The sequence below is a fragment of the Anopheles coustani genome, chromosome 2 (genome assembly GCF_943734705.1).
Source record: "Anopheles coustani chromosome 2, idAnoCousDA_361_x.2, whole genome shotgun sequence".
In the NCBI taxonomy this organism is placed as follows: Eukaryota; Metazoa; Arthropoda; class Insecta; order Diptera; family Culicidae; genus Anopheles; species Anopheles coustani.
This window is the reverse complement of record NC_071289.1, coordinates 47,327,366-47,354,180: the sequence shown is the minus strand read 5'-3', so window position 1 is coordinate 47,354,180 and position 26,815 is coordinate 47,327,366. Positions and strand designations below refer to the sequence as shown.

The following is a 26,815-nucleotide window of genomic DNA, read 5'->3' as shown; positions in this document are numbered from 1 at the left end:
AAGAAGAGGTTTGAGCCAGTGGTTGGGGCATGGCTCATTGAAGAGTATTGACGCCCAAAGCCGCCTGGCTCTCGCAAAGCTCTTGCGCTAGAAAGCTCCTGTCTGAACGCATCAGCTGGCACCTACAGGACAACCTACCTCCGGTTAGCGGCCCGACGTCGAGGCCTCCGAGACGGCCGCTTCCTTCGCCGCCGTCAGAGGACTGCGGCTAGTCTCGTCGACTGTCACCTCCCGTACAGCGTCACAGCTCCTACTTCTGGAACGGCTGGTGGTGCAGCAGCCCGCCTCCTTGTTCCTCGGTTGCCTGCTGCTTCGGCTACGGTCCTCGGGATCGGCGCGAGGCTGTGTGCTGTGCAATGGTGCTGTGTTCACAACAACTCAACAACAACACACTCCGTCAACTCCTTCCGTCGTGAGGACGATTTGCCCAACAATGCGCAAAATCCACCCCAGCAGGAGGATGTTTCGAACGGACTCAACCAACTGTGTCATGCGCAGGGGAATCAAATGAAACACTTGATGTGGAACATCTTGATACAAAAGATTTGCATGAGCTGATAATTGGTGTTATCGCGTTCTTAGCGGAGGATATATCGAACGATGTCGATGCGTGACTGCCGATATGAATGTTGAATAATTTGTCCACCTCGATTGCTCGAAATGTAACAATTGTGTTTCTTGTTTTACTAGATTGAAAATAAATAAAAAATCCGCAAAATATTTTCTCAAAGCGGCTATTGGAAAGTATTGGAATTAGCCTCATTTTGTCATCATCATTTTTATGCGAAGAATCATTAAACACCGTTCTTACGGTTTAAAACGATACATTTGTTATTTTGTAGTTGTGTGAGTGTTTAGAATATGTATTTAAAAAAGACATAACCGGAAAAAAATTGTAATAAAATGTTCTACGTATTGCACTTGCTCCATTTATATATGGCAACTGACTAAAAAGAATTGTCCAATCGAATGGTCTAGTGGTTAGGAGCGCTGAACACGAAATATGCAGTTGATGGTTTGATACACATGCAGGTATGTAATAAAAATCTACTAATACATATATGAAAATCTACATGCTTTCAGAAAAGGAAACTCTACAACAACACGTAGCAACCAGAGCAATGACGAAGGACAGAGACGTGGGTGTTCGAAAAAAGGAGGGACAATTTTTTATTTCGAATTTTCGAAATCCCCACGTTTTGACATATGCGGTCTTTTAACCGTGTTATTTAGACGTCTTTTAACGGTCTTTTAATCTATTAAAAGACCACTAAAAGACGTCTTTTAAAGTGACGTTTGCAGCTTGGGTATCGATCGGTATCACCCCAAGCTGCAAACGTCACTTTAAAAGACGTCTTTTAGTGGTCTTTTAATCGATTAAAAGACCATTAAAAGACGTCTAAATAACACGGTTAAAAGACCGCATATGTCAAAAAGTGGGGATTTCGAAAATTCGAACGAAAAAAATTGTCCCTCCTTTTTTCGAACACCCACGTCTCTGTCCTTCGTCATTGCTTTGACTACTACGTGTTGTTGTAGAGTTTCGTTTTCTGAAAGCATGTAGATTTTCGTATATGTATTAGTAAATTTTTATTACATACCTGCATGTGTATCAAACCATCGACTGCATATTTCGTGTTCAGCTCCCCTAACCACTAGACCATTCGATTGGACAATTATGTTCATTCAGTTATCATATATAAATGGAGCAAGTGCATGCAATTCAATATGTAGAACATTTTATTACAAGTTTTTTGTTCTGAGTATGTATTTTTAAATACATATTCCAAACGCTCGCACGACTACAAAACAATAAATGTATCGTTCTAAACCGTAAGAACGGTGTTTAATAATACTTGATCTTCTGACATGATTCTTGGCATAAAAATGATAATGACGGAATGAGGCTAATTCCAATACTTTCCAACAGCCTTCCAACAGCCAGATTTTTTATTTATTTTCAATCCAGTAATACAAAAACACAATTGTTACAGTTTCTGGAGTGGATTGTTGGCCAAATTTTTCGATGCGGCCTGAGCCACGGTCTAACTATCACTGTGTATGTTTGTAGCTCTTCCGGAGAGATCCATTATGTGAATGCTGCTTTTTTTAAAACTAGTTCAAACACACAACTTGAACCTTGCCGGATGTCTTCGTCAAGCACACATTATTGTCCGTAGCGTTGACGATAGCAGCAGCACTAGCCATCGTCCTACGAGCCGCAGCAGCCATGCTGATCGGTGCCGGAATTCGCCCCCGCGGCGGAAGGAGTTGTCTATAGCAACAGTACACAGCCTCGCGCCAATCCCGAGGACCGTAGCCGAGCCGAGGAACGAGGAGGCGGGCTACTGCACCACCACCCGTTCCAGAAGTAGGGGCAGTCACGCTGCATGGGGAGGTGACATCCGATGAGACTAGCCGCAGCCCTCTGACGATAGCGGGCCGCTAACCGGCGGAAGGTCGTCCTGTAGGTGGCACCCGGCACAGATGTCGCGCAGCTGATGTGGCCAGACAGGAGCTTTCTAGCGCAAGAACTTTGCGAGAGCCCAAGCGCCTTTCGGCGTCAATGCTTTTTAATGAGCCATGCCACAACCACTGGCTCACAGCTCGCGGTAACGACCAGTGATGAAACGGGTAGCGCCCGTCAGGTGGTTTGGTCGGAAAAATCCGGCATTCGGAGTCGCGCCCGGATCTTTCGAAGATTCCCCTGATATTAAACAAAAAAAGCACAGGTTGTTATATAAGCAATTATGTCTGAAGATGAAAGCGGGATCACTGCGTTGAGTCAAACTTCCGTACAATGATCCGAACATTTCCTCTAACTCAGCTGTGTCGTCTGCTGTTGCCAAACCTTCTTACGAGTTGTTCTTTTCTTCACTGTGATGAATTTTTCACCCTTTTCGTTCATTGTATCGATGAAAAAACTCTGATCTATGATGCTACGATAGTCGGCTGCACGGAATAAACAATCAAATATTTACGATTCGTATCGTGCCTGTTTTGCTGTGACAGAAATACAATGCAAGGAAGAAAAATAAGAACCTTCAAAACCAGATTGAAAATCGCACGAAATGCACTTTAATCCCGCTTGACAGTATGTAACTACACGGACACAAGCAGAAACCAAGCGCAGTAAAAACCATTCAAACTCCTCAACTCTGCATCGTAAATTGAGGCATTCGGTCTTTTAAGCCAAACCTTGCAGATTGGGACTTTATCTATCGGTAATAATTTCTACTCGAATTAGCTACCGCGAACGCTCTTCCCATATCGATAGATCAAACCCAACGAACGGCGCCCAGCGAACGGCGGTACACTGAATATCGAGCAGTTTTTTGGCTTTTTCTTTCGGACCCCCCGATTTCCGCTTAACGGGGGGTCGGATTACAGGCTCACAACGTTGAGTCAGAGGTGACACGCACACCAAGCGCGCCAGAAAAAGAGAGCAAAAACATAGTTGCTCTCGTATTCCGCTCTCTACTATATCCAGCCCCAATCTTTCTCCCAGCTCGTCTTCAGTTCTCACCAATGCGTCTTTTTCTACTATTTTGTCGTCATGTTGTCTCGATAGGATAAGTCAGTGCAATAATCACTCTGGGCTATTTGTCAGTTGGCGATGCCCGAGGTTTAACATCCAATATTATGGACATCGTTTTCCATGACATTCCATTCTCTCTCCCATCACGGCGCACTACTTTGCTCCGCTCCCGCGTATTGTTTTGATTGCGGAATGAAATTGCATGAAGCTAATGGAATGAAATTGCATACATGAAACTAATTAATTTCTTTATTTGTCGTTTAACTTCTTCTTCTACTTTGTTTTTCGTACTTTTTGCTATAGAATTGAATAAATGAAAGAACAACATTGAAATAATGATTAAAAATGATGAATTGCTACAGGCTGCAATACGGTAGTAACGCGTCTTCACATTAACGCAACTACCGCAATAATGCCGTTAATCGCTCTATGCACGTGTGCGCATGAGTAAAGGTCCATCGGATTTCGGTTCATGGAAATGAGCCAGAGCCTTTGTGTTAATTTTCGCCATTCACATTATTGAAACAAACAGAACCGTGCAGCGATTGCTACTAATTTCAAACTTGATATTTGAAATCGAATTTAAATCTGGAGACCTCTACATTGCTCAACAATCGCGAACAAAACGAGCAATATTATCCACGAAACATCGGGTTTTTCGTTGTATTACTTATTTCTAGCCTTCCCAAATGTAATTCAGTTATGAAACTCCGTTTTAATTGTTATTAAAATCAAATCGTTATCTCTTTCCAACATCCCTCCAGATATCGCAAATACTCGGATATCTGGAGGGATGTTGGAAAGAGCAAAGGAAAAGCTGTAGACGTCAAACATCTGTACAGATTAATATGTAACGTCTATAGCCAGCTTAATAAAGTTTGAAAAAGAATGATCAAACAGGGCGGCCAGATACGGGGGAACTAGTGAAAAAGCGCCGGTCGTAAAGCGTTACGACACCGTGAATTGTGCGGACGTCAAATAGTTAATGGAAAAGCGGCGGAAGAAGTATGTGGCAAACTTAACTCATCATTCCCTGCAGTAGAAAAAAAAACAAAGTACTGGTGGAAAATAGAAATTGTCTGTGACTGGCCGTGTTCCAACAACAGCTTAATGTTAAATACGTCTAGCACACAACTTACCTTGTTTGAATCGTTAAAAACATTAAAAGAAAATTCATATTGTGTAAAACACTAAACCGAGACAAATTATTACAGGGTTTGACAGGCCAACATACAACTGGGGCAACGTTCCTTCTAAATCGCACCTTCTTTCAAAACAATAACAAAATTGAAGTTCTAACGTCAACTGGGTTATCGATCAGCATCACGCTGTAACTTGACACGGAGGGCGTAACCGGTCAGTGTCAAAAAGGAACTTGTCAATGAAATGAGCGTTCTAGACACGGCAGAAAATCATCACGCTTCTGATGTTTCATATTGTTGTACTTTTTTCATTGGAGTTTACCGCTGTATATATTTTAAAATTCGCGCGCTTTTTTGTACGTTAAGTTTCACATACCTGGTGAATTACATTACATACATACTACATTACATACATACTTTAAACATTTGTCCGGGTTGTTCGGAACTGGGCTGACACCGGATAATCGAATTCCATGGAGAATCAGGCTTTCATACAAATGCAAACCTTCGTTTTCTTCTTCGCTATCCAACATCTCTATCTCAAGGAACTCGTTGAATTCGTTCTCACCCTCCATTGTTCAATACACAATGTAATTTCTCACTTGAATCTTCACAAGACACTTTTGCTACACTTTGCAATTCACCAGGTATGTGAAACCAGACGTACAAAAAAGCGCGCGATTTTTAAAATATATACAGCGGTAAACTCCAATGAAAAAAGTACAACAATATGAAACATCAGAAGCGTGATGATTTTCTGCCGTGTCTAGAACGCTCATTTCATTGCCAAGTTCCTTTTTGACACTGATCGGTTACGCCCTCCGTGTCAAGTTACAGCGTGATGCTGATCGATAACCCAGTTGACGTTAGAACTTCAATTTTGTTATTGTTTTGAAAGAAGGTGCGATTTAGAAGGAACGTTGCCCCAGTTGTATGTTGGCCTGTCAAACCCTGTAACGATTCAAACAATTAGAAGGTTAAAGCAAGGAGTCTCGGTCACACAAGAGGAACACGGACAAATACGTAGGTTCGACCGTTCTGGTCGGAGGTCGGTTGCAGAAGAGATCCGCCTCGTGGTTTTATTCTGACAGCTGTCACAATTCAAGATACTTACAACTAAGATACAGTTTTGGCATAAGGTAACGATACTGGAGGTGTACACAAATTATGAGAGTTTACAATTGTTAAAATAAATCGGTAGCATGTGATAAATTAAACTAAATTTAATCGTCAAAGGAACTTCGCAGGAAACAGCTAGAAAAAAACTCATCAATCATGTACAATTTCAATTACAGGTGCCGTCATGTTCATCGCGATAGAGGGCAACGAGGCACTAGAAAGGTTTGCTCAAATACCCTTTAAAAGGAATGAAACAGTAATGAGGCTGTGGCAAATATCTTGCTGTGAGGTGAACGTATTCAACAAAAGTGTATTTGAAGAAAAGTAAGTATTTTTTTTGCGTTAAGGCTGTATTTGGTCGTCGTCAATATTGGTACCAAATGTCATTTCTTGCTCAGCCAAACCATCAACATGTAACATTTTGATATCACATTTACATCGTTAAGTTGGCTGTAGACGTCACATATTAATCTGTGCAGATCTTTGACGTCTGCAGCTTTCCTTTGTTCTCTCCTCGTCCTCGTCTGTCATCAACATCCCTCCAGATATCCCGAATATCTCGAGGGATGTTGGAAGGAGCAAAGGAAAAGCTGTAGACGTCAAACATCTGTACAGATTAATATGTAACGTCTACAGCAAGCTTTAGTGCTCTAAATTTAATCGCCATCTACAAGTTATGCGACTAACGACAAAGACGAAAAACTAGTTCATGAATACATACGTCACGTAACATACATTATTTTTTTAGTACGGTTAGGGGAGGTTTTTGTTTTGAAAAGTTTTTTTTTTCATTTAATTTATTTTATACTTTCACGTATTACATGAACAAATAAAACTGGCTTTATTCTGTTTATAATTAAAATAAGCTGATCCTACGAACTTCGCCTCGTCCAATATTAGTAATACGCTAATATTGAAATAACAAAGCATTGGAACTCAAAGTTCATTATGTTCGGTGATGTCGACACATATCATTAACTTCTTCTTCTTCTTGGCGTAACGACCTCTAGGTCATGGCTGCCCGTTAAGGGCTTACGAGACTTGTTTCCCTGTTGTACGTGGATAGTCAGTCCTCTCGTACAGGGGAGGGTCCGGTCTCGGTTGGGATTCGAACCCACGCCGTCGAGGTGGTGAGCCCCGGCGCTCATGGGCCGATTTTCTAACCGGCGCTACCGCTCGGCTGTCGCGGACCCCCCCATATCATTAACAGATCCATCTTTAAAACACGGCATATCAGGCATATCCAAAGAATGTTATAAAATTCTGCTAAACGATTCTTGACTTCGTCTTCACTTACAACACGATCAAACAATTTGTATGAGTGCAATGGTCCAATGTCATCATTTTTAAAAAGTTTAAAAAAAAAGTTGTTATGCATTCACCTTCCCGGATGTCGCTAAATATGAATCGGACAGAGTGGTCTCCTTCAGCAGATCTCCCGGGAGCGCGCTGTGTGACATTGAGAGATCGAATGTTGTGTTCTCTCGCAGCAGTGCAGTAGAACGAGAGCACTTCTTCAGCATAGCAAACGTTAACACAGAATGCAGTCCTACTCTTACTCCTTGATAATTGGTACTCGGACATCGCGATCCTGTTCACAGCAAAGTAAAACGAGTTGCGCCAGATCCTGCAGTAACAAGCAGTGGATTTCTACTCCTTCCTTAAATTTGATAATGAATTATAACACTCCGACTCAATTAACTTAATGAAAATTTTCATATAAAAGGATCAATCCTGTTTTCTCTGTTCATGTAATACGTTTACGTATCAAATAAATTTAATGAAAAAATAAATTTTCAAATCAAAAGTTTTTCCCTAATAAAAAATATTTTAAATGACACATGCATTTATCCCGGCTGACAGAAATTCAAATTTTTTGCTGCTGTCATGTACTTCCAGCAAGAGTCCCAGCAACCTCCCAGCAAGTCAAAATCCCAGTCTCCCGAACACGTGCTTTTTCGATAAGCTTGTCGGCCGGGTTTTATTAAAAGCTCGGCGGCCGAAAAATCCGGCGTAGGCGGCCGAAAAAGGTGTCGGTTTTCAAGCGCTTCGGCGTGTCCCTTTAAAAAAGTTCTTGTAAGAAGCCAAAAAGTTGATTCTTTTGGCAACGTTGCCACTTTTACGTGTGGGTTGCTCGCCCTGTGTGTTTGCCTCGCGTATTATTTCTCCGATACACGTATTTTTGCTTCTCTTCCAACAGTCTTGACTCTGCATTGCTAGGGAATAGACGTGCTCTCCGTTCACTCGCGAATCATGCGTCGTGGTTATGGTGCGCTGTTGGATCCAACGCTCGACTCAAGTCTCGATGTTCCGTTCAATGCCATGCCTGGGATCTGAAAGTAAATAGTCGGTAATGTCTGGGCTATTCCTTGCCACGAAAACGGACACGTTATACATCAAATATTAATCGATGCTATGTGATGTGCCGTTCGCTTCGTGAACGCATTGCGAATGAAGAACGTTCATTCTTTAATGTGTTTTGACCACTATGAATTGAGGACATTTTCCACAAAATAGGGGTTTTTTTGACCGACATATTTTTATTTGAAAAATCGTTTGCGCATCATCTCGTAACTTTCTGATGCCGATGGCTCATCAGGGACCTTATGAAGATGATTTAAGGTCCTTACACACGAACGGTAGCTGGAACGATCTTGCGGTCTTCCACAAAATGTTAGTTCGGAACAATACGAAAGTTTTTACTCGTACAGGACGGCTCTAATCCCGTTCTTTCCACCTTGAATCCGCTCAAAAGTTAAAATGTATAACTAACTAAAATTAAAATATCCGAGCATGTTATATATTATGGATTTATGGTTCATCGATCTGCAACAGAATTACAACTAGCAAAAAGATAACAAATTAGAGCAAAACCTAAATGATGGACATCCAGAGGTGCATGAAGCATAGAAAATAACATACGCTTATGGACGCGGTGCGTGGGGACGCAGCGTGTGTGAGTGGGGCGCGGTGCAAGTTCTACGCGTTGAAACGCACACGCTCTCAGCTCGCCGTGCACCGCACACACTCTCATCGCGTGTTCTCTACCCACGTACGAGTGGAAGCAAGAGCGAATGCGAGATTAGAGCGAGAGATCCGAGCCAGTGGCCGAAAATTTTAGGCTGGGATTTGACGGATCGCCCATGTATTGCCGCACACATTTGCATTGGTTTGCTTGGTGGTGTGGGTGAGACTAGCTCGCGTGTAGGTGTGGGTGTGTATGGTATATTCTATGAATGTGATATTTTCTTCTACCCGCAGAATGCTGCGGGGAAATCAAAACATTTGCTTTTTGAGAATTAAGCCATCGAATGTTTATTATTCGGATATTTGCGATCACACTGTTTTCTGACTTACCAGTGTAGAGATCCGGCCTCTGCAGTAGACTTGCCGTCCCAGAAAGATCAAATTCTTATTAGAATATGCGATCCAGCTCATGCATCATTTGACGCATTCTTAACTGTGCTTTACATTCCTGAAAGTAAAAAAAGTTAGATTGTTACTGATTTAAAGTACCTAGATTTCCATCATTTTCATAAGTTTATTAGTTTTGTCTTACCTCAACAGTATTAATGGCACAATAATAACACTTGCTGCTCAATGCACTTGCGCCTGCACTCTGAGATTGCTATGACCAGAATGCGCAAATACATGATGCTGTGGTTGCTCCAAAAAGAAACATACTCACATATCTCAAATAGGTTTCGTACGTAAGTACGTGTGTATACGGGAATAACGTAACACAGTAAGCATATTGGGGATAGTTTGGCGTTGCATGGTTGCAAAGGATAGAATATGCTTAGGAAGCATTCGCACCCTCTCTCTCCCTAAGAAAACGACCAACGCACACATTCTCAACTCTAATCATTGAGTTGAGGGGGCGAGAAGTACAGATTTTTGGATGCGGGGACCTAAAACCAGGATGAGCTGACATTTGTCGTCAACCGTGCAAGTGCGCAGGTGGATTTAAATCCTAGTCGGATAACTTTAAAATTAATAAATTTACGTGTGGAAGTAAAATATAGTTACGTTTGATCAAACACTCGATTGTGTGATTGTCGTGCATTGGTACCGTTACAAAAAGGTTCTATTACAAACATCTATCATGTGAATTGTTGTTTGTATTGACCTTGAACAGTGGAAAATTTTTAGAAACAACATACTTTTGATATACATTGCACAGCGCGTTTGTTATAGGCGAGTGTATCATTCATTGAAAATGGTACTTTTGGTGTACTGTAACTTGATTGACAAAAATGATTAATCAGTTAAATTACCAACTTTTTTATTTTTCAACCGATTTTTACAAACGACATTTCAAACGATAGGTTTCTTCAAGACAAACAACTTGATGCATGAAACATCTTTGTATCGCTTGTTGTTTTCGAGAAATTGCTCAACAAAGTTGCATAACCGGTCAAAAACATGGATCTTTGATGCGTCATAACTCCGTCAGTTGTAAGACGATTGGGATGATATGAACTGTATTTCAAAGATCTTTAGTAGTACTATACTTTGCTTTAAAGTTACTTTTGCCTACTACTGATTTTTGAAGAGATATTTTAGTTTTATTTCATGCATTTATTGAACATTGCAAACAGTTTCTGTTTGTGTTCCATCCAACAGTTCGCCATCCAACAGAATGGCAAGGCGAAAAAGAAACGAAACAAGTATCCCTAGAATCACTGCGCCTTGTAAAACGCCGCTGGGTAAAAACTGGATTCTCGCCAGTATAGTCAGATTATATCCAGCTCGAGCCGAAGATAAAAACCGAAGTTGCCACGACAAAAACGAAAAATGGAGGCCCCTTTCGGGGCCCTCCCTCTTATTTTCTTCTATTCCTTCTACACATTCTCATGTCTCGAGCTGTTACGCGGAATTGAACCGCGTTGTTTCCGCAAGACCGTCGCTCTTTGTTGAGAACGGTGTGCTAAAGGCCCAATATATATCTACTGCGTAGTCGTTTGTATGGACTGTATGGGAATGCATCGTTCGCGCTCAACCCGCTCTAGCCATTTAAACCTCTCGCGGAGCGAATTCGTATGGCCAACGCGTTTCGGTTTTTGCTCTTCATATAGTGGTCGGCTCGCGCTGGATATTCAATCGCTCGTGCTGGGTTTTCGATTGCTCGCGCTGGGTTTTCGATCGCTCGCGCTGGGTCTTCGAAGACCCGATCGCGCAGGGCATTTAAACTTCGTATCGTATTGCAATGCGCATGCGCACTTTGATGACTTCACACATGAGGGTTCGGCTAGCCAATCACAAACCTCGATTTTTCAGTTCGGATCGGTTGCCGCGGCACCAGATGGGCGCGATTTCTGGCGGTGGCGTGACGGGGGAATTTCTGCGTTGGTGTAAATTTCTGCGTTGGTGTGTTGAGACAAGGCTATCACCATCTCGCTCTTGCCCATTGATTTCCTACCTCGACCCGAAGCTTGTGGCGCTTGGGATCGTTCATGGTGCGTTCATCGTTTTACCCCGCACCAACCGTGTTCACCTTCTGCTCCAACCCTGATCCACATGTTCGCCTTCGGAATCGTTCATCATACTCTCCCCGCACCGCCGGTGAAGCGAACTCCTGGCTTCCGACCCCCTCTGACCCACATTTGAGCGAATTTGGGAGCGGAAAATGAATTTTGCGCTACCAGGGTTTCGCTATGGAAAATGACCGCTACTTTTCTGTAGGGTTCCCTACTATCATTTAGAATGAACTCAGGCTTGTCCCCGTGGATCGGAGCGAGACGCAGCGACTGACTAATGCTCTATCGCATTCGCGCTGCAGGGCTGAGAATTTTCAACCCGCCCGCGAGCGTAACTTGTATGAAGAGTGAGCGAAACTTGTATGAAGCCTGAGCACGCGTGGATACAAACAAGTGCGAAGCCCTCGAAGAACGCAATTCGCTCCATACAATTACACGCTCTCCACCGTACGGCAGTGCAGAGAGTGTACGCGAAGAGTAGTAGTAGTAAATATGGTTTTGAGAGGCTTTGAGCCGGGTGGCCTCTTTCACCTCTAATGTGTACGCGAAGACCCCGCGAGAGCCTTAAATGGCCTGCTGTTGGATGAGCACACCCCAACCAGCCTGGGATGGGTTCCATTTGAAAATTGAGCATGCCAAAGAAAACTCCATACAAAAAAAACCAGCTCTCTCGGACTTAGCCGATTTTTGCGATGCCACTCTCGATGATTGCCGTCCGCAGATGCCGCGAACGTGGCGAAGATCCGTCGCTCGCGGACTTAGCCACATTTTTCGATCCCGTTCTCGAATTTTTCGATGGAGAGATCTTATTTGGGTGATCGAACGCGCGCACCCTGCATCGCGCTCGCTCCCGTACAAGGGGAAGCACAGCGAGCTCAACATTTTTCCATTGTGGCACATCGCGTTGTGCGTTTGTCTCAGTCACTGCGTGCATCCGTCGCTGCGTGCTCCGTCGCTTCAAGCATGAGCTTGCATTTCTCCATTAGAACGATGGAGACGTGAATATTTTTTACTCCTTCGCTGCGTTCATCACATGCGTAGAGCGATTTTGCCAGATCGACGTAAACTAAGCAACACGGTAAGGTCGCTAAAGTTTTTCGGCGATAATTACATATAATTTTTACATTTCATCTATTGCAGGGTAGTATATCTAGTATTCAATGAACTATCAACTATTCAACCTACGATCCTAGCTAGTTGGAGACATCTTTTTACGCAGAATGATAAGTTCCGGAGCAACGCACCTGACCGATAGAAGCTGAGCAAAAAACTTCCTCAACTAGCAGGTAAGCGCTGCCGTGAAGTGTGTATGTTTCATACGAAATAGTTTATTGTATAGTGTGTATGCTGTTCTTGATGGATCATCGATGTAAACTTAGTTTTCGGTGTTATTGGATTCACAAGAAATCGAGAAATAAAAAGGTGTAAACGCAACAACAAATTTCGTCCAGTGTATTCATTCGCGCAAGGGCTGTGACGTCACAGCCGCGCGTAGAAGCGAAAGAAAAAATCTCTCGGAAGTAACTTTCGGGTCTGGGCTCTCGCGCGCTCACCTCTCAAAAATTGCACGGATGCAGCTGCTATTGTCACAACTATCCGTTGAACGGAGAACCCTCGGTTTTTGAACGGATATCAACTCATCGCGAGGTTAAAGCACGCAAAAGGTTATTTGGGACGTTTTGGTACGCTAGCGATCGCTAACGATGCATGCAAACGCATGTAGCTAGATATATGTTGTACATTTAGCGCGCCATTCTCAAGTAAGAGCGACTGTCTAGTGGTTAGCGTGCACAGACCGGAGTTGAAAGTGGCAGTGGCTCGGGTTCGAATCCCGCTGTGTGCTGTGCAAGAGAAATGGGAGAGAAGGCGAAAGAGAGGGCCCAACAAAAGGGGCCCTCTCCCGTTTTTCTTTTTTGCAGCTTCGAATGAACGCAGCTGCTTTAATAGGAAAAGCAGCCGAATACTCCACAGAAAAGTAGCGGTCAATAAAAATTCATGTATGTTAAATGACATAAATATGTATTTATGTCGTTATTCGCATAGCATCGTAGATGGCGATCGAATTGAGAGCAATCTCGATGTAATGCGAATAACGACAAAGACGAAAAACTGATACATAAATACATTTGTCATTTAACATACATTTGAGGGTATTATGATTGGGAGCGCGGAAACGATAAACTTCTCGACGCTGGCCCATACAAAAGGTAAACAACACTTTGAAAAAAGCGAAAAAATGGCTGGGCGTCTCGACGATCCAAAACGACGCCACCTGCGTGTCGAGACGATGCGCGGATACGAAACGACGCGCGTCGTTATCGTCGAGCAGTTTCAAGCACCTCCTGGTCGATGGATCTCTATAGACCGTATGTGTCCGAAGCATATGTGGGTTCTATGGATCTTGGTATTTACCAAGAACATGATAATTCAGGATGCGCTTTTCATATCAACGTTGTGTTTAGACAAGTCACTTTGATTTATTTAGCCATTTAGCCATAGTATAAAACACACCAATAACTCGATCGTTTTGAAAATTGATTAAAAATCAAAGTGCTCGAAACTTGTAAAAAACTATATATTTATATACCTTGAAATACTTGTATAAATACCCAGGTTGCTATTCGAGCAAATATGCGGAAACTTTCGAGCAATAACGCGGAACTGGATCATAATACCCTCAATTATTTTATAGTTTTTAGTACGTTAACACGTTGGCTGCCATGTCACCCAAAAGTGGGTGACAGCAAAACTCAGTTCTAAAAAGTTTTTGCCCTATAAATAAATGAAAATGCAACATAAAAATTATAGTTATATTTTTTATCAATTCTTTGGGAAGCTAAGTTTTTGTTTAGCCTTCAAAAGTCGTTGGTTTCATAAATGTAATAAACAAATTATATTAAAAAAGATTGTACTAAAAAGGTGTGCTAAAAACGCTTGGCAGTCAACGTGTTAAGGGAAAAACTTTTGTTTTGAAAATTTATTTTTTCATTTAATTTATTTTTGCTTTGAAGTCATCAACTTGCCACAGATGTTTAGTATTTTTACTTTTTTATAAGCACGAAATATAAACGAAACAACTAAGCATATTTACTTTAGACAAAAATTACCTAACAGCTTTTTGCCTTACAAAGCATTGATTGCTATAGCAACCAGCTTGATTTGGAAAGTGTAAAGATGATGAATATGAAATACGTTGATATCGGAAATCTTCTGCATTGAAGATCCTTTCCTGGCCATTTTGGGCCAAAAAAGAAGTAAATATGTTATCAATCACGGTTGAACTGATTAAATCGTTCACATTTTATGTCATAAAACCCCAAACAACCACAAAAAAATTCAAGCAAAAGCATAATACAATTCAAACCATGGTTCAAATATTCTGCTGTGTACTCACTTTTTTGGTTCGTGTTTAGGGTACGATGGCACAATTTTGACCATATCCCGGGAACCCAAACTCGTATCGCGGACAAATTTCACCCTTCACATCTATAACCATTTATCTGTGTAGTTCATACATTTTACATAGAAGTTTTCTTCTTTTTCTTGGCGTAACGACCTCTTGGTCATGCCTGCCCGTTAGGGGCTTACGAGACTTGTTTCCCTGTTGTACGTACGCTCATGGGCCGATTTTCTAACCGGCGCTACCGCTTGGCTGTCGCGGAGAAGTTTTCTATATTTCTATATTTTCTTCTTCCTCTTCTTAATGGCACGACATCCCCTAGTGGGACAAGGCCTCTCTCCGAAGAGAGTTTGTGTGACCGACAGACGGTATATTATAGATCGGGGGTCAGCCGTTCGTAATACCGGATACTAAGATACTTAACTACTTGAATTTTTTTGAAAAGTTACATAAAAAATTGTAAAAATTAATAAACCTTCAGTCGCTTCATGCTTCAACTGGAAACATTTTATTTTTCCGTTATTTTATTCTTTATTCGTCGGGAATATTGTTCCTAGTAATTCTTGTATGTGTCTGTTCTGTTTTCATCTATTCTAAGGATTGAGTTTTTCCATAACACTCTCTTTTACTTAGCTTTTGTTGTAACTCGGATCACATACATAGTCGAATAGAAGCGTATTAATAACCGTGTTTTTGGCGCACATTTTCTGAAGAAAAGGATGTGTAACATACTTTTATTTAATATAAGATTAAGATTTTAAGACCTTAACGAAAGGCATTGTGAAAAATGCCCACAACCGAATATTAATAACGCTCCTTTTTTGTTACAAGCGTTTTAAAAATCGCGGTATTTATTCGGGCTATCTTCACAGTCGAATCAAAGAGGGCCGCTTCCCTTCGTCGCTTATATTTATACTATCTGTATCGCGATGGCCGTTTCGCGATGGCCGGCTAATTTTCAAAATGCCCATCGGGACAATCATTCGCGCATCTTGATCGGGCGAAATTTCGCCCAACCAAGGTAAGCATTAACTGCTTAACTTGGCCTCCCTTACTCTCTAAACTCTGCCTGTCACTATCTGTTATTGTTTACTTTCTCTGGTGCTACTACCGCGTGGATACCTCTAGTTTATGTTGAGTTGTCGGCCAGTGTTACTTTGTAACAGGCATAATTGCTTGAATTAAATGATTCGTGTTTCCGAATGAAACTATTCTATTTGTACATTCCACAACATTGAATTTCTACATCATTTTTGAAAAAAAAATTGAATAAATTTCTGGAAATTTCAAGTAATTAAGATTCAATGATCAAAGATACGCGTACTGAAATACAGAAAATGAAAACTCCTATCTAAAATGTTGGAGCTACACAGGTTTGGGTTATAGATGTGAAGGGTGAAATTTGTTGGTACCTCAAATTAACATACGTAATGAAATTATAAATATTATACAATATTTTAGAAAACACCCTCAAGTATCTTCACTGAAAATTTCAAATCGATCCGACGTCTAGATAAAAAGTAATTTGTCTGAAGTACAGGAAAACGGAATCTCCCATACAAAATGTATGGACTACCCGGGTAGTCCGGTTGAAGTCTACGTAGGTAACTTTGGTTGAACGGATGATGGTTAAAGAAACTTTATTTTAGGTATTTAAGAAGAAAAACTCATTCTTTCTTAGCGTGGCAGGATTGATGTGTGTTTTTATACAACATCCACTCAACGAATTCATTATAACTGAACATTTATATTGAAACGTCAACGGACGCGCAAGCGCGTGGAACGCAGAGTTGCATGATCGAAGCAACTCTGCGTCCAGGCAGGCGCGTCGGCTAGCGCGTGCCGAAAGTGACCTAGAAGATGTCAGTTTTACAGATTGTAGATAGCATTCGGAACACGACGCGTCCGCGTCCCGAATGTTATCGAACATCAGTCAAAATGGGGTCTAATTGACGTTTAACGAATTGTCATCTACCCGCGTGGGACGCGCATCGTCTAGCTAACCACCCGCCATTTTTGACGCGCGTCGCCAGCTTAAAAACATTTTATTTTAAGTATTTAAGAAGAAAAACTCATTCTTTCTTAGCGTGGCAGGTGTGATGTGTGTTTTTACAGCCGTTGCCACCTATGTTCAGCTCTAACCCACCGATAATTTAAATAGCTCGTCAACTGTTGTCTCTAAAGCAACTGGTATTGAAATAGCTCATTGACAGTTGCCTCTAACGCATCTCATTTTGTCTCTAACTCATCTGACTATGTCTCTAACGCGGGCAACCCTCTCAAGCCGAAAAATAAGGAAAAACCAAAGTAATTGTGGTTATGATACATTGTAAGACTCCAAGAACAATAAACATTATTATTTTGGTATACTTCAAAGCTATTCTTATGTATTTTTGAACAATTTTGCGTTTAATTTTTATACGTGCCTGCATACGTATCAACTATGCATTCTGGTGTTCAACCCGGTGGCATAAACGCACTATCTTAACTGTCAAGTGACATACATTAATCCAAGCAAGTACGTTTATGCCGCCAAGTTGAACACCGCAATGCAGGCTTCTTAGTTGATACGTATGCAGGCACGTATAAAAATTAAACGCAAAATTATTTAAAAATACATAAAAATAGCTTTAAAGTATACCAAAATAATAATGTTTATTGTTCTTGGAGTCTTACAATGTATCATAACCACAATTACTTTGGTTTTTTCTTATTTTTATCCTTGCCTGCGTTAGAGGCATAGTCAGATGAGTTAGAGACAAAATGAGATGCGTTAGAGACAACTGTCAGTGAGCTATTTCAATACCAGTTGCTTTAGAGAAAACAGTTGATGAGCTATTTCAAAATAACGTGCGTTAGAGACAAAATCACCCGCTTTCGAGGCAAAGTTGGCTGGCAACGGCTGTATACAACATCCACTCAACGAACTAATTATAACTGAACATTTATATTGAAACGTCAACGGACGCGCTAGCGCGTGGAACGCAGAGTTGCTTGCTCGAAGCAACTCTGCGTCCAGGCAGGCGCGTCGGCTAGCGCGTGCCGAAAGTGACCTAGAAGATGTCAGTTTGACAGATTGTAGATAACATTCGGGACACGGACGCGTCGGACGCGCACCGTCTATAATCGGCCTAACAGTTTCTAACAAACTTTATTGTATTTCAGAGTTGGAGATGAAATTCGAGCTTATCAGGAGAAAATTGTACTATGGACACGTCGAGGGTGGTCAGGTGGCGAAACGGAAAATGAATCCCCTTGGAGTTTTTCCGGGGCATTTCTTTATTCACTTACAGTTATTACCACCATAGGTAAGACATATGACACTCAAACACTATACACTGGGCCCAAAGTTAATCCGGACGCTCAAATAATGAGCATGCGTCCGACTTTGTGGTCGATTTTAGAGTACTTAGAATTGATAACAATGATTTTTGTTCATTGCATCTTCTTGGTGCACCTTCCTACGAAGTACGTGCAAAAAGAACGGTGAAAAAAATCGTACCCAAGCGGCGCTATAAACAATAGAGTGGAAAAAGTCAGAATTTTGACGGCCAATCGCAAAGTCGGACAGTTATATTTCATCGTAGTTTTGTTAGCTAAAGTAATGTGTAAGTTAGTTTCGACACTTGATATTTGTTATTATCGATGCATGCGACTCTTGGGCATCGTTAGAAGCTCTCGGATGATTCGATTCATTATATTATTGAAGTTTTTATTGAAATATTCGTCACACTACTTGGTTGGAACGAAACATCATCATTTTTCCATCATAACGATAGAAAAAGTTTTCAAAAACATAGGAAAGACTTACATTAGCAAACTAACAATTTCAGACATCATTAAAAAGTATAAAACTTCAAAAAGTATCGTAAAATCACCAAAGAACTGCTCTTTGCAGTACACAATTCAGGAGAGGGAAGGTAGAATGATTCGAAAAACCATTTGATGTAACCCATTTACTATTGTCCGTCTACTAATTCTCATCTACTACCCCTAATATTATGTAATTTTCCAACTCCTTTAGCCTACATGCACTTTCATATTATTAAGGAACGTTCAACAACTCGGACAGTTTTGGTTAAACCCTTTCCCTCGAACGCACCATATGTATCGCAATCCATCTGAGAAAAAAATGCGAATTTTTGTGTCAACTGTAAACAGGACTTGCACAAAATATCATGATTGTTTAACTTTAGCTATCTTTTCGACGTAGATTGATATAATTTGTTCCTAAAATCATTATCTTTATCGACATCAGTTCTAGCAACAGAATCGTAGTTTTCGATTTTTCGCCGATGTTAATGATTTCTTTCCCGGGGTTCTAGCATGCAGCCCATTCCGATGTAAATAGTTTCTAATAGTTAGAGCACTTAACAAACACTTTTAGTAAAGTTTCTTTTAGATCTATGGCAGTAGTAAATGGGTTGAATCGATTGGTTCTTCCTCTCCTTTCCCGAATTGTGTGCTGCAAAGAGCAGTTCTTTGGTTATTTTACGATACTTTTTGAAGTTTTATACTTTTTAACGATGTCTGAAATTGTTAGTTTGCTAATGTAAGTCTAATTTCATGTGTTTTGACATCTTTTTCCATTGTTATGATGAATAAATGATGATGTTTCGTTCCAACAAAGTAGTGTGACGCATGTTTCAATAAAAACTTCAATAATATAATAAATCGAATCATCCGAGAGCTTCTAACGATGCCCAAGAGTCGCATGCATCGATAATAACAAATATCAAGTGTCGAAACTAACTTACACACCACTTTAGCTAACAAAACTACGATGAAATATAACTGTCCGACTTTGCGATTGGCCGTCAAAATTCTGACTTTTTCCACTCTATTGTTTATAGCGCCGCTTGGGTACGATTTTTTTCACCGTTCTTTTTGCACGTACTTCGTAGGAAGGTGCACCAAGAAGATGCAATGAACAAAAATCATTGTTATCAATTCTAAGTACTCTAAAATCGACCACAAAGTCGGACGCATGCTCATTATTTGAGCGTCCGGATTAACTTTGGGCCCAGTGTATGTTGGAAACAGATTATTAATTAACATTTGAATGGTCATAATGTACTATGCTTCTAGGAATCAAATGCACTGTTTCACTGCAATGAAATAAAATATGAGATTTCAGCTGAAAGTCATAGTCGTTGCAATAGTTCTATGGGTATTTCATTAGGTACGGTCACACGAGACGAACCTTTGATGGCGAACCTTTCGCACACTATTACAAACGAATGCCAAAAAAAGGTTCGCCGAACCTTTTAGTATTCACACGTAACGAATCTTTAATGTAGTTTCATTGATAGTCGGTAAGAATAAATCAAAGGATGCATTGTAAACAAACGTTGGATCCAAACGGGATCTGTCAAAAAGATTCGCGGCAAAGGTTCGTGCTATCCAAGGTGTATAAATTAGAAGGTGAAGTCGTCCAGTGCAAAATGACATTTTTTAGGGGGGGTAACGGAAAAGGATTGGACTTTTGACATAACTCTTCTCAAATATGGCACCCCTTCCAAAGCGACACAAAGTCACCTTCTATATTTATACACTTTGCGTGCTATCCACCAAAATCGGCTAACTTTTTCTGCTCGAAAAAGGTTCGCGAACTCTGCTCGATTCACCAACACATTCAAAAAAAGTTTCATCGAGCGTCAAAATTCGAGCAGGGTTCGTCTCGTGTGACCGTACCTATTGCAACATTGCAGTGATCGAACCGGGGTGGTTAAACAACGAAATATTGCAATTGCAGTGAACCTTGCATCCATCTTCTAGATACGCAGCTTTAGATATTCAGGCTATGAACCAAGATAAATACACACTATATAAGGTAGCGGAATGTAGAGCATTTTGACGTCTACACCGCAAAAACTTGAAAAATAGCTTTTGACAGTATGCTGATACTCAAATTTGGCGGGAATCGCCCTTAGAAGATAAACAAACAACAACGCTCGAGAACCAAACAAACCGATTCTTCAATTGCTTTCGTTTTTTTCGCATGGAAAATGTTTTAGAAGCCGTCGGCCGTAGTGGGTCACCGATTTTTCGACGAAATGTATCGAAGTTTCACCTCACGTACCTTCTCTTCACTCGCATAGTTGTTTACATTCTATGCTGTTTATCACCATGCTGTCAAAAGCCACGGTCGCCATTTTCTAAAAAAAAACCTTCTAAAAAGTCACCTATTAGGTACGGTCACACGAGACGAACCCTGCTCGAATTTGGACGCTCGGCTAACCTTTTTTTGAATGTGTTAGTGAATCGAGCAGAGTTCACGAGCCTTTTTCGAGCAGAAAAGGTTCGCCGATTTTGGTGGATAGCACGAACCTTTGCCGCGAACCTTTTTGACAGTTCCGTTTGGTTTCCCCATTTGTTTACAATGCTTGCTTTGATTTATTCTTGCCAACTATCAATGAAACTACATCAAAGATTCGTTACGTGTGAACGCTAAAAGGTTCGGCGAACCTTTTTTTGGCATTCGTTTGTAATAGTGTGCGAAAGGTTCGCCATCAAAGGTTCGTCTCGTGTGACCGTACCTATTCAGTATTTAATCATCTTGCTATGAACAGTAAAGAACAATAGACAACCTTTTCTAAAATGTTCCTATAGAATACTGAACTCTTTATTTTCACCTTAGCGCTAAGTTCAATATTTTATCATTACAATTTTCGACGGATGTGTTTCCATGCTTATTAAAATAACTCATTTTTCAGGATATGGAAACATCGTTCCACGAACGGAATGGGGGAAGATAGCAACCATATTTTATACAATCATTGGAATGCCACTGTTTTTATTATATCTTTCCAATATTGGTAAGTAAGATTTGATTTTTAATTTCACTATACATTTTCTAAGATAAAAACTATTTAGGAGATGAAATATGAATAATCAGACATAAAATTCTTTTAATTTTTTTTGTAAATCCGGTTGGATTCAATGGTATATTGCTTTATTTCAATACGGCACATTGGAAATCGGAATTATAACTCGGGGTCCACACTACAGCGCGACGTCCCGTTTCAAAAGTAGCCCAGTTTCGCAGAACAATTGCGCAAGCCAAGCGCGACAGACGTAGGGGAGCATGTGGAAATATGTATCACATTGCGGCCCAAACTCGACTAAAATTTTTTGTTGAACTTTGAGGTAGTGATGCATGATATTTGTTTAGCTACATATTTTATGCATCCTGAGTGAGTTAGGCGCTTCTACATTTGAAATTCACTGAGAAAACAAACTTAAACTGACAACGACGATATTTTGCCCCGCCTTAGGAAGTATATATTTCCACATCATCTCCTACTTGTTGAAGAGCAGTTTGTAGACGATGCCTAGTGTAGAAACAGCGAAAAACGCGACGCCGCGCTAGCTCTTGTCAAATGCCAATTCGAAACGAAAACAAACCGACAGCTGGACAAAACGTAAACAAACCGAAACACAAACGCGAACAAAACGAGCAATATTCTCCACGAAATATCGGATTTTTCGTTTTACTACTTATTTCTAGCCTTCACAAATGTAATTCAGTTATGAAACTCCATTTTAATAGATATTTTTGCCAAAGTTTTTTCGGGTGCCGAAACGTAAACAAACTGCTCTTCAACACGATGACGGAGAAATATATACCTCCTACGGTGGGGCAAAATATCGTCGAAGTTTGTTTTAGGTGGTTTTCTCAGTTATTTTCAAATGTAGAAGCGCCAAACTCACTCAGGGTGCATAAAATACGTAGCTAAACAAACAACATATTACTACGTCAAAATTCAACAAAAAATTTTCGCCGAGTTTGCGTGATAAAATTGATACATATTTCCACATACTCCCCTACCTCTGTCGCGCTTTGCTTGCGCGATTCTTCTGCCGAAACTGGGCTACTTTTGAAACGGGACGTCGCGCTGTACTGTGGAACCCGTGTAAACCGCTGTTTAAACTTGCCTGGAATTCCCGGTGGCGGGAACGGGAAAAAGTAGCCCAGATTCGACAGAATATCCAGCGGGAACGAGCTTATTCGTCCGATCTGTCAAAGTGAAGCTTTGTTTACGTTTTAGTTTGTTTACATGATCTAAATTGGCGGCAGGTAAAAGTGGAATTGTGAGTCATTTTCAAATATAAAGTTTATGAATGGTGTTGTTGAGTTCCTCCTCCAAAATTTTGCGTCGAAGACTACTCGCATTTTGGTTTCTCTCCAACAACATCGGCCGCATCCATATGCGTTGCCCATACCGACGTTGTTGTAGCAAGCGAATGAAACTTTTCATGAAACGTTTCAATTAAGCAAATGCGTCCGTTCCCGCCGGGTCGTAGTTTCGCGTTTTTTAAACATAGCGGGAACGAAATCCGTTTTTTTCATATGGAGTTTCCCGTCGTCCAGCGGGATTCCCGCTGGACGGCGGGAATATTCGTGCGAATACCGCTGTGTCTAGCCGTCGCTTAAAGCAAGCCGAAAACGTCGCAAACTTGTACGCGCGAACAATTGGACAACCATGCATTGCCTATGTTAAGGAAAGGAAAGGAAGATATCCTCTTATTATCTTCCTTTCCTTTCTTTAACGTAGGCAATGCATGGCACCATTGCTTAAACCATTTTACAGGCCGGCCTCAGTTTTCGTCACCAAACGGGACTTTAACAGTGACGAAAACCGAGGCTAGCGGACTAAAGTTCCTACGTTTATAATACCTACTCAAGACTTGACTGACACAAAACAAACTTTGGTTGTGTACATTCTTTTCGTTTGAATTTTCAGTTTTTGATATGAAGGTGTTCTTCAAACTATAACAAAGTTTGGTTGTGTGTCATCAAATCAATTGCCATAAAACGTTTTATATTCCGTTTGACTTCTTTGGTTTCCATGCCGTGTAGGTTTACAATAATACATTCAGTGCTTCAATTGAAATACATTTCTGATTGAGCAAAGTGATCTGAAGCGGAAAACCTGAACCATTCGTTCATGAGTTCATGTTCGGATCTTCTGTCATACAAAATGCATTGAATCGTATGAGTAAAGAACAAAACACGCTGCTATAAACCACCTTCGAACGATTTGTCAAACGAATAAACCGAGGTCGACGAAAACCGGGGCCAGCCTGTGTTTGCTTCTCTTTTTGCGAGAGATTTTTTTACACCTTAAGCTGGTGTCAGTGCTTTACCGCGTCAGGTAAAATCCCAAATGAAGCCCCCCCAGCCTAAATCACTGTCGTGGCTACACCATTTGTGAGCGGATGTACCTAAAAGGTATGCAATGGGTGAAACAAATGCTGTTGTGTGAACCGTTCGAATTGAATATCTTGTTAAATTAAAGATTACCGGATGTTATACCGGACATGATATACTAGATGAACTCCCTCAAGCAAAACTTGCATGAGTGTATGAAAATTCGGCTACGCAATCAACCTAGGGGTGCGGTATTATTTCACAAATTTATAACAAACTCCCTTTTTCGATAAACCTAGCGCAGTCCGCTCGTTGCGCTCGCTGCGGGCGCGCCACCGTTTCAAACTCATTTCTTCAGCCCAAATCATTAATTCACGATGTCCATCTTGCCCAGTTTAACCGATTAGTTCAAATCATTACAGCTTCCAACGGAAATTCAACGGTTCAAATATTCAAACTGAATTGATGTGCCCCCTATTGTAAAACTTTCAGGTGCAAAAAATAACGCCGATGCGGCCTCATTCGGGATTTTACCCATAATCTTATTGTAAACTTTGTTTACCTATGAGATCGTGGGATGGCTAGTTAATCACTAGCGCAGATGACAATTACTCCGATCCTATATCGCGAGGATCACGAAGGATAGTACTAGTAGTAGTAGTAGTAGTAGTAGTAGTAGTAGTAGTAGTAGTAGTAGTAGTAGTCATCGTAGTAGTAGTAGTAGTAGTAGTAGTAGTAGTGATTCATGATTGACAGTTGTCAGTTGTTTTGGTTGGACGCTTTCTTATCTGCTCGCGTGAAATTGTATTTTTACCATACCAATTTTTCTCCTCGAAACGCTACGAACCGTTCAAACGTTATACAAGCAGTTGTGTTCCCTCGTGGCACTGTAAAGCTCAGCTAGTTTTCGCGATACACGGTGCAAAAGCAACTTTAACTTGCAATGTCGTCCTGCTCGTGCTGCAATAAAGCGATCCAGGCTGCCCCAATCCTCTGCGCTGGGTACTGTGGCCTAGCGTTCCATAGTGAATGCACTGGAGTGCCATCAAAGTGCCTTGAAGAACTTTCTAGCGGCAGTGGTTTGTTGTGGATGTGCTGTGATTGCATTGAATTCCGCAACAATGGTAAAATTGGGCTCGTTGCTGAACTGCAGATGCTGCTCCAGAAGATGATGGACGGCGTCTCGGAGTCTTTAATGGCAGCTTTCTCTAAGCTGAGAGACGAGGTGCTCTCTCTCAAAACACCTCGATCTCCCCGTGCTTACGCGGATGTAACCAACGCCTCTCCGACACCGAATCTCACCACTCACTCGACTCATCGACTCATCGATCACCACTTACCTACACAACCAGCTACACACCTTATCTCATCAGTTCAACACGCACGCGATTTGTCGGGGACACTTCCACCACTATGCAAAGGAGCCGATATTATCCGGGGAAACGTCGATCCACAATTAATCGCACCAAACCGCACTTGGCTGTTTATGTCGCGATTTGCGCCCACCGTCACTGAGGATAATGTCGCTGATATGATTGCCTCACGCCTGACTTTGAGGAAGGAAGAGATTTTCGTGCGCAAGCTGGTTAAGCGTGACGTGGATTTAAGCTCGCTGCACTTCATCTCCTTCAAGGTCGCTGTGCCTGCTGAAAAGCGTGCGGCCGCACTATCACCAACATCCTGGCCGTCCAACCTCGTTTTTCGAGAGTTCTTATCTACACCCCGCCCCGCACCGACTACTACCGAATGCCCTATGGCTTCGGCACCGCCCGTTTCTACCATCATTTCACCAACGCACCCGATTCCTGTGGACGCTTCTCCGGTTTTCGATGCTGCTGTTAGGCCTGCCGTGTCTACCGCCGTTCCCGCGGCGGCCTCCGTTGCTGCTGCGACCGCCCCGGACGTTGCAGTTGTTCCTGCCGGGGCCTCCACCGTTCCAGCAGCAGCTCCCAGGGCATCGACTATGTCGGCTGTTGCCTCAACCAGCGGCACTCCTCGACTTAATCATCGGACTCCCCCGGAAAGCCTGGCAGCACCAAAGAAGAGGACCCGTGGAGATCACGCCCGACATCAATCGTCGAGTTCCCTTCCTGCTCCCGTCGATTCCGAATAGCATCAATCCTCATCTTTCTGCTACCTGGATATTTATTATCAGAATGTTCGTGGCCTACGAACAAAGTCCGATATTATGTTTCTCGCTTCATGTGAATCCGATGCCGATATCATTGTCCTCGCCGAAACCTGGCTGGATGCTAGCTTACCGTCCTCACTCTTTTTTACTTCAAACTTTAATGTTTATCGTTGCGACCGTTCCTGCCTTAATAGCACCCGTTCCCGTGGGGGTGGTGTTCTGATTGCATGCAACTCTCGTTTGTCTTCCTATCAAATTCCATCGAATTTTTCGGGAATTGAGAGCTTGTGGATTTGTATAAATTTGGAGCATACTCGCGTGTATCTTGGGGCTTTCTATGTCCCTCCCTCGCATAATTCGGATCCGGCTACCACTCTTGCGATTCGTGATGAAATTTGCATGGTCTCTGATCGGCTCAAACCAAGTGACTTTCTGTTTGTTATTGGTGATTTCAACCAACCCCTGGTTACTTGGACCAGGGCAACCTCTTCTCCTCCGGGATGTGTTTCTTCTTTCTGGCACTACCTTCCTTCGTCGCTGGCTCCATCAAGTTCCGGTTTTTTGGATGGATTGGCCTTCAATGGATTATTCCAATTAAATGGCATTCCCAATGCCATGGGCCGGGTGCTTGATCTAGTCCTTGGTAACTCGGTAGCGGCCGCCGCGTGCTCTCCGGTGTCTCCTGGCATTAACCCTTTAGTGCCCATTGACTGTCATCATCCTCCTTTGAGCTTTGAGATCAAGATTTCTTCAACTGTACCTCGTACACTTCCTGGCACTGTTCCTCATCATCTTAATTTTAGCCGAGTAGATTATAATAAGCTTAGGGTTATCCTCTCTCGTCATGATTG

General features: G+C 41.7%; 1 protein-coding gene across 1 annotated transcript in view; it reads left to right on the top strand.

Moving 5' to 3' along the window:
- The window catches only part of LOC131262544 (potassium channel subfamily K member 16), a 73,995-nt gene that overhangs the window by 36,478 nt on the left and 10,702 nt on the right, over window positions 1-26,815 (top strand). Inside the window, exons 2-4 of the mRNA XM_058264579.1 lie at window positions 5,976-6,123; window positions 17,845-17,987; window positions 21,396-21,497. Coding sequence (XP_058120562.1) covers window positions 5,976-6,123; window positions 17,845-17,987; window positions 21,396-21,497 — 393 coding nt within the window. The remainder of the gene's footprint in view (window positions 1-5,975; window positions 6,124-17,844; window positions 17,988-21,395; window positions 21,498-26,815) is intronic.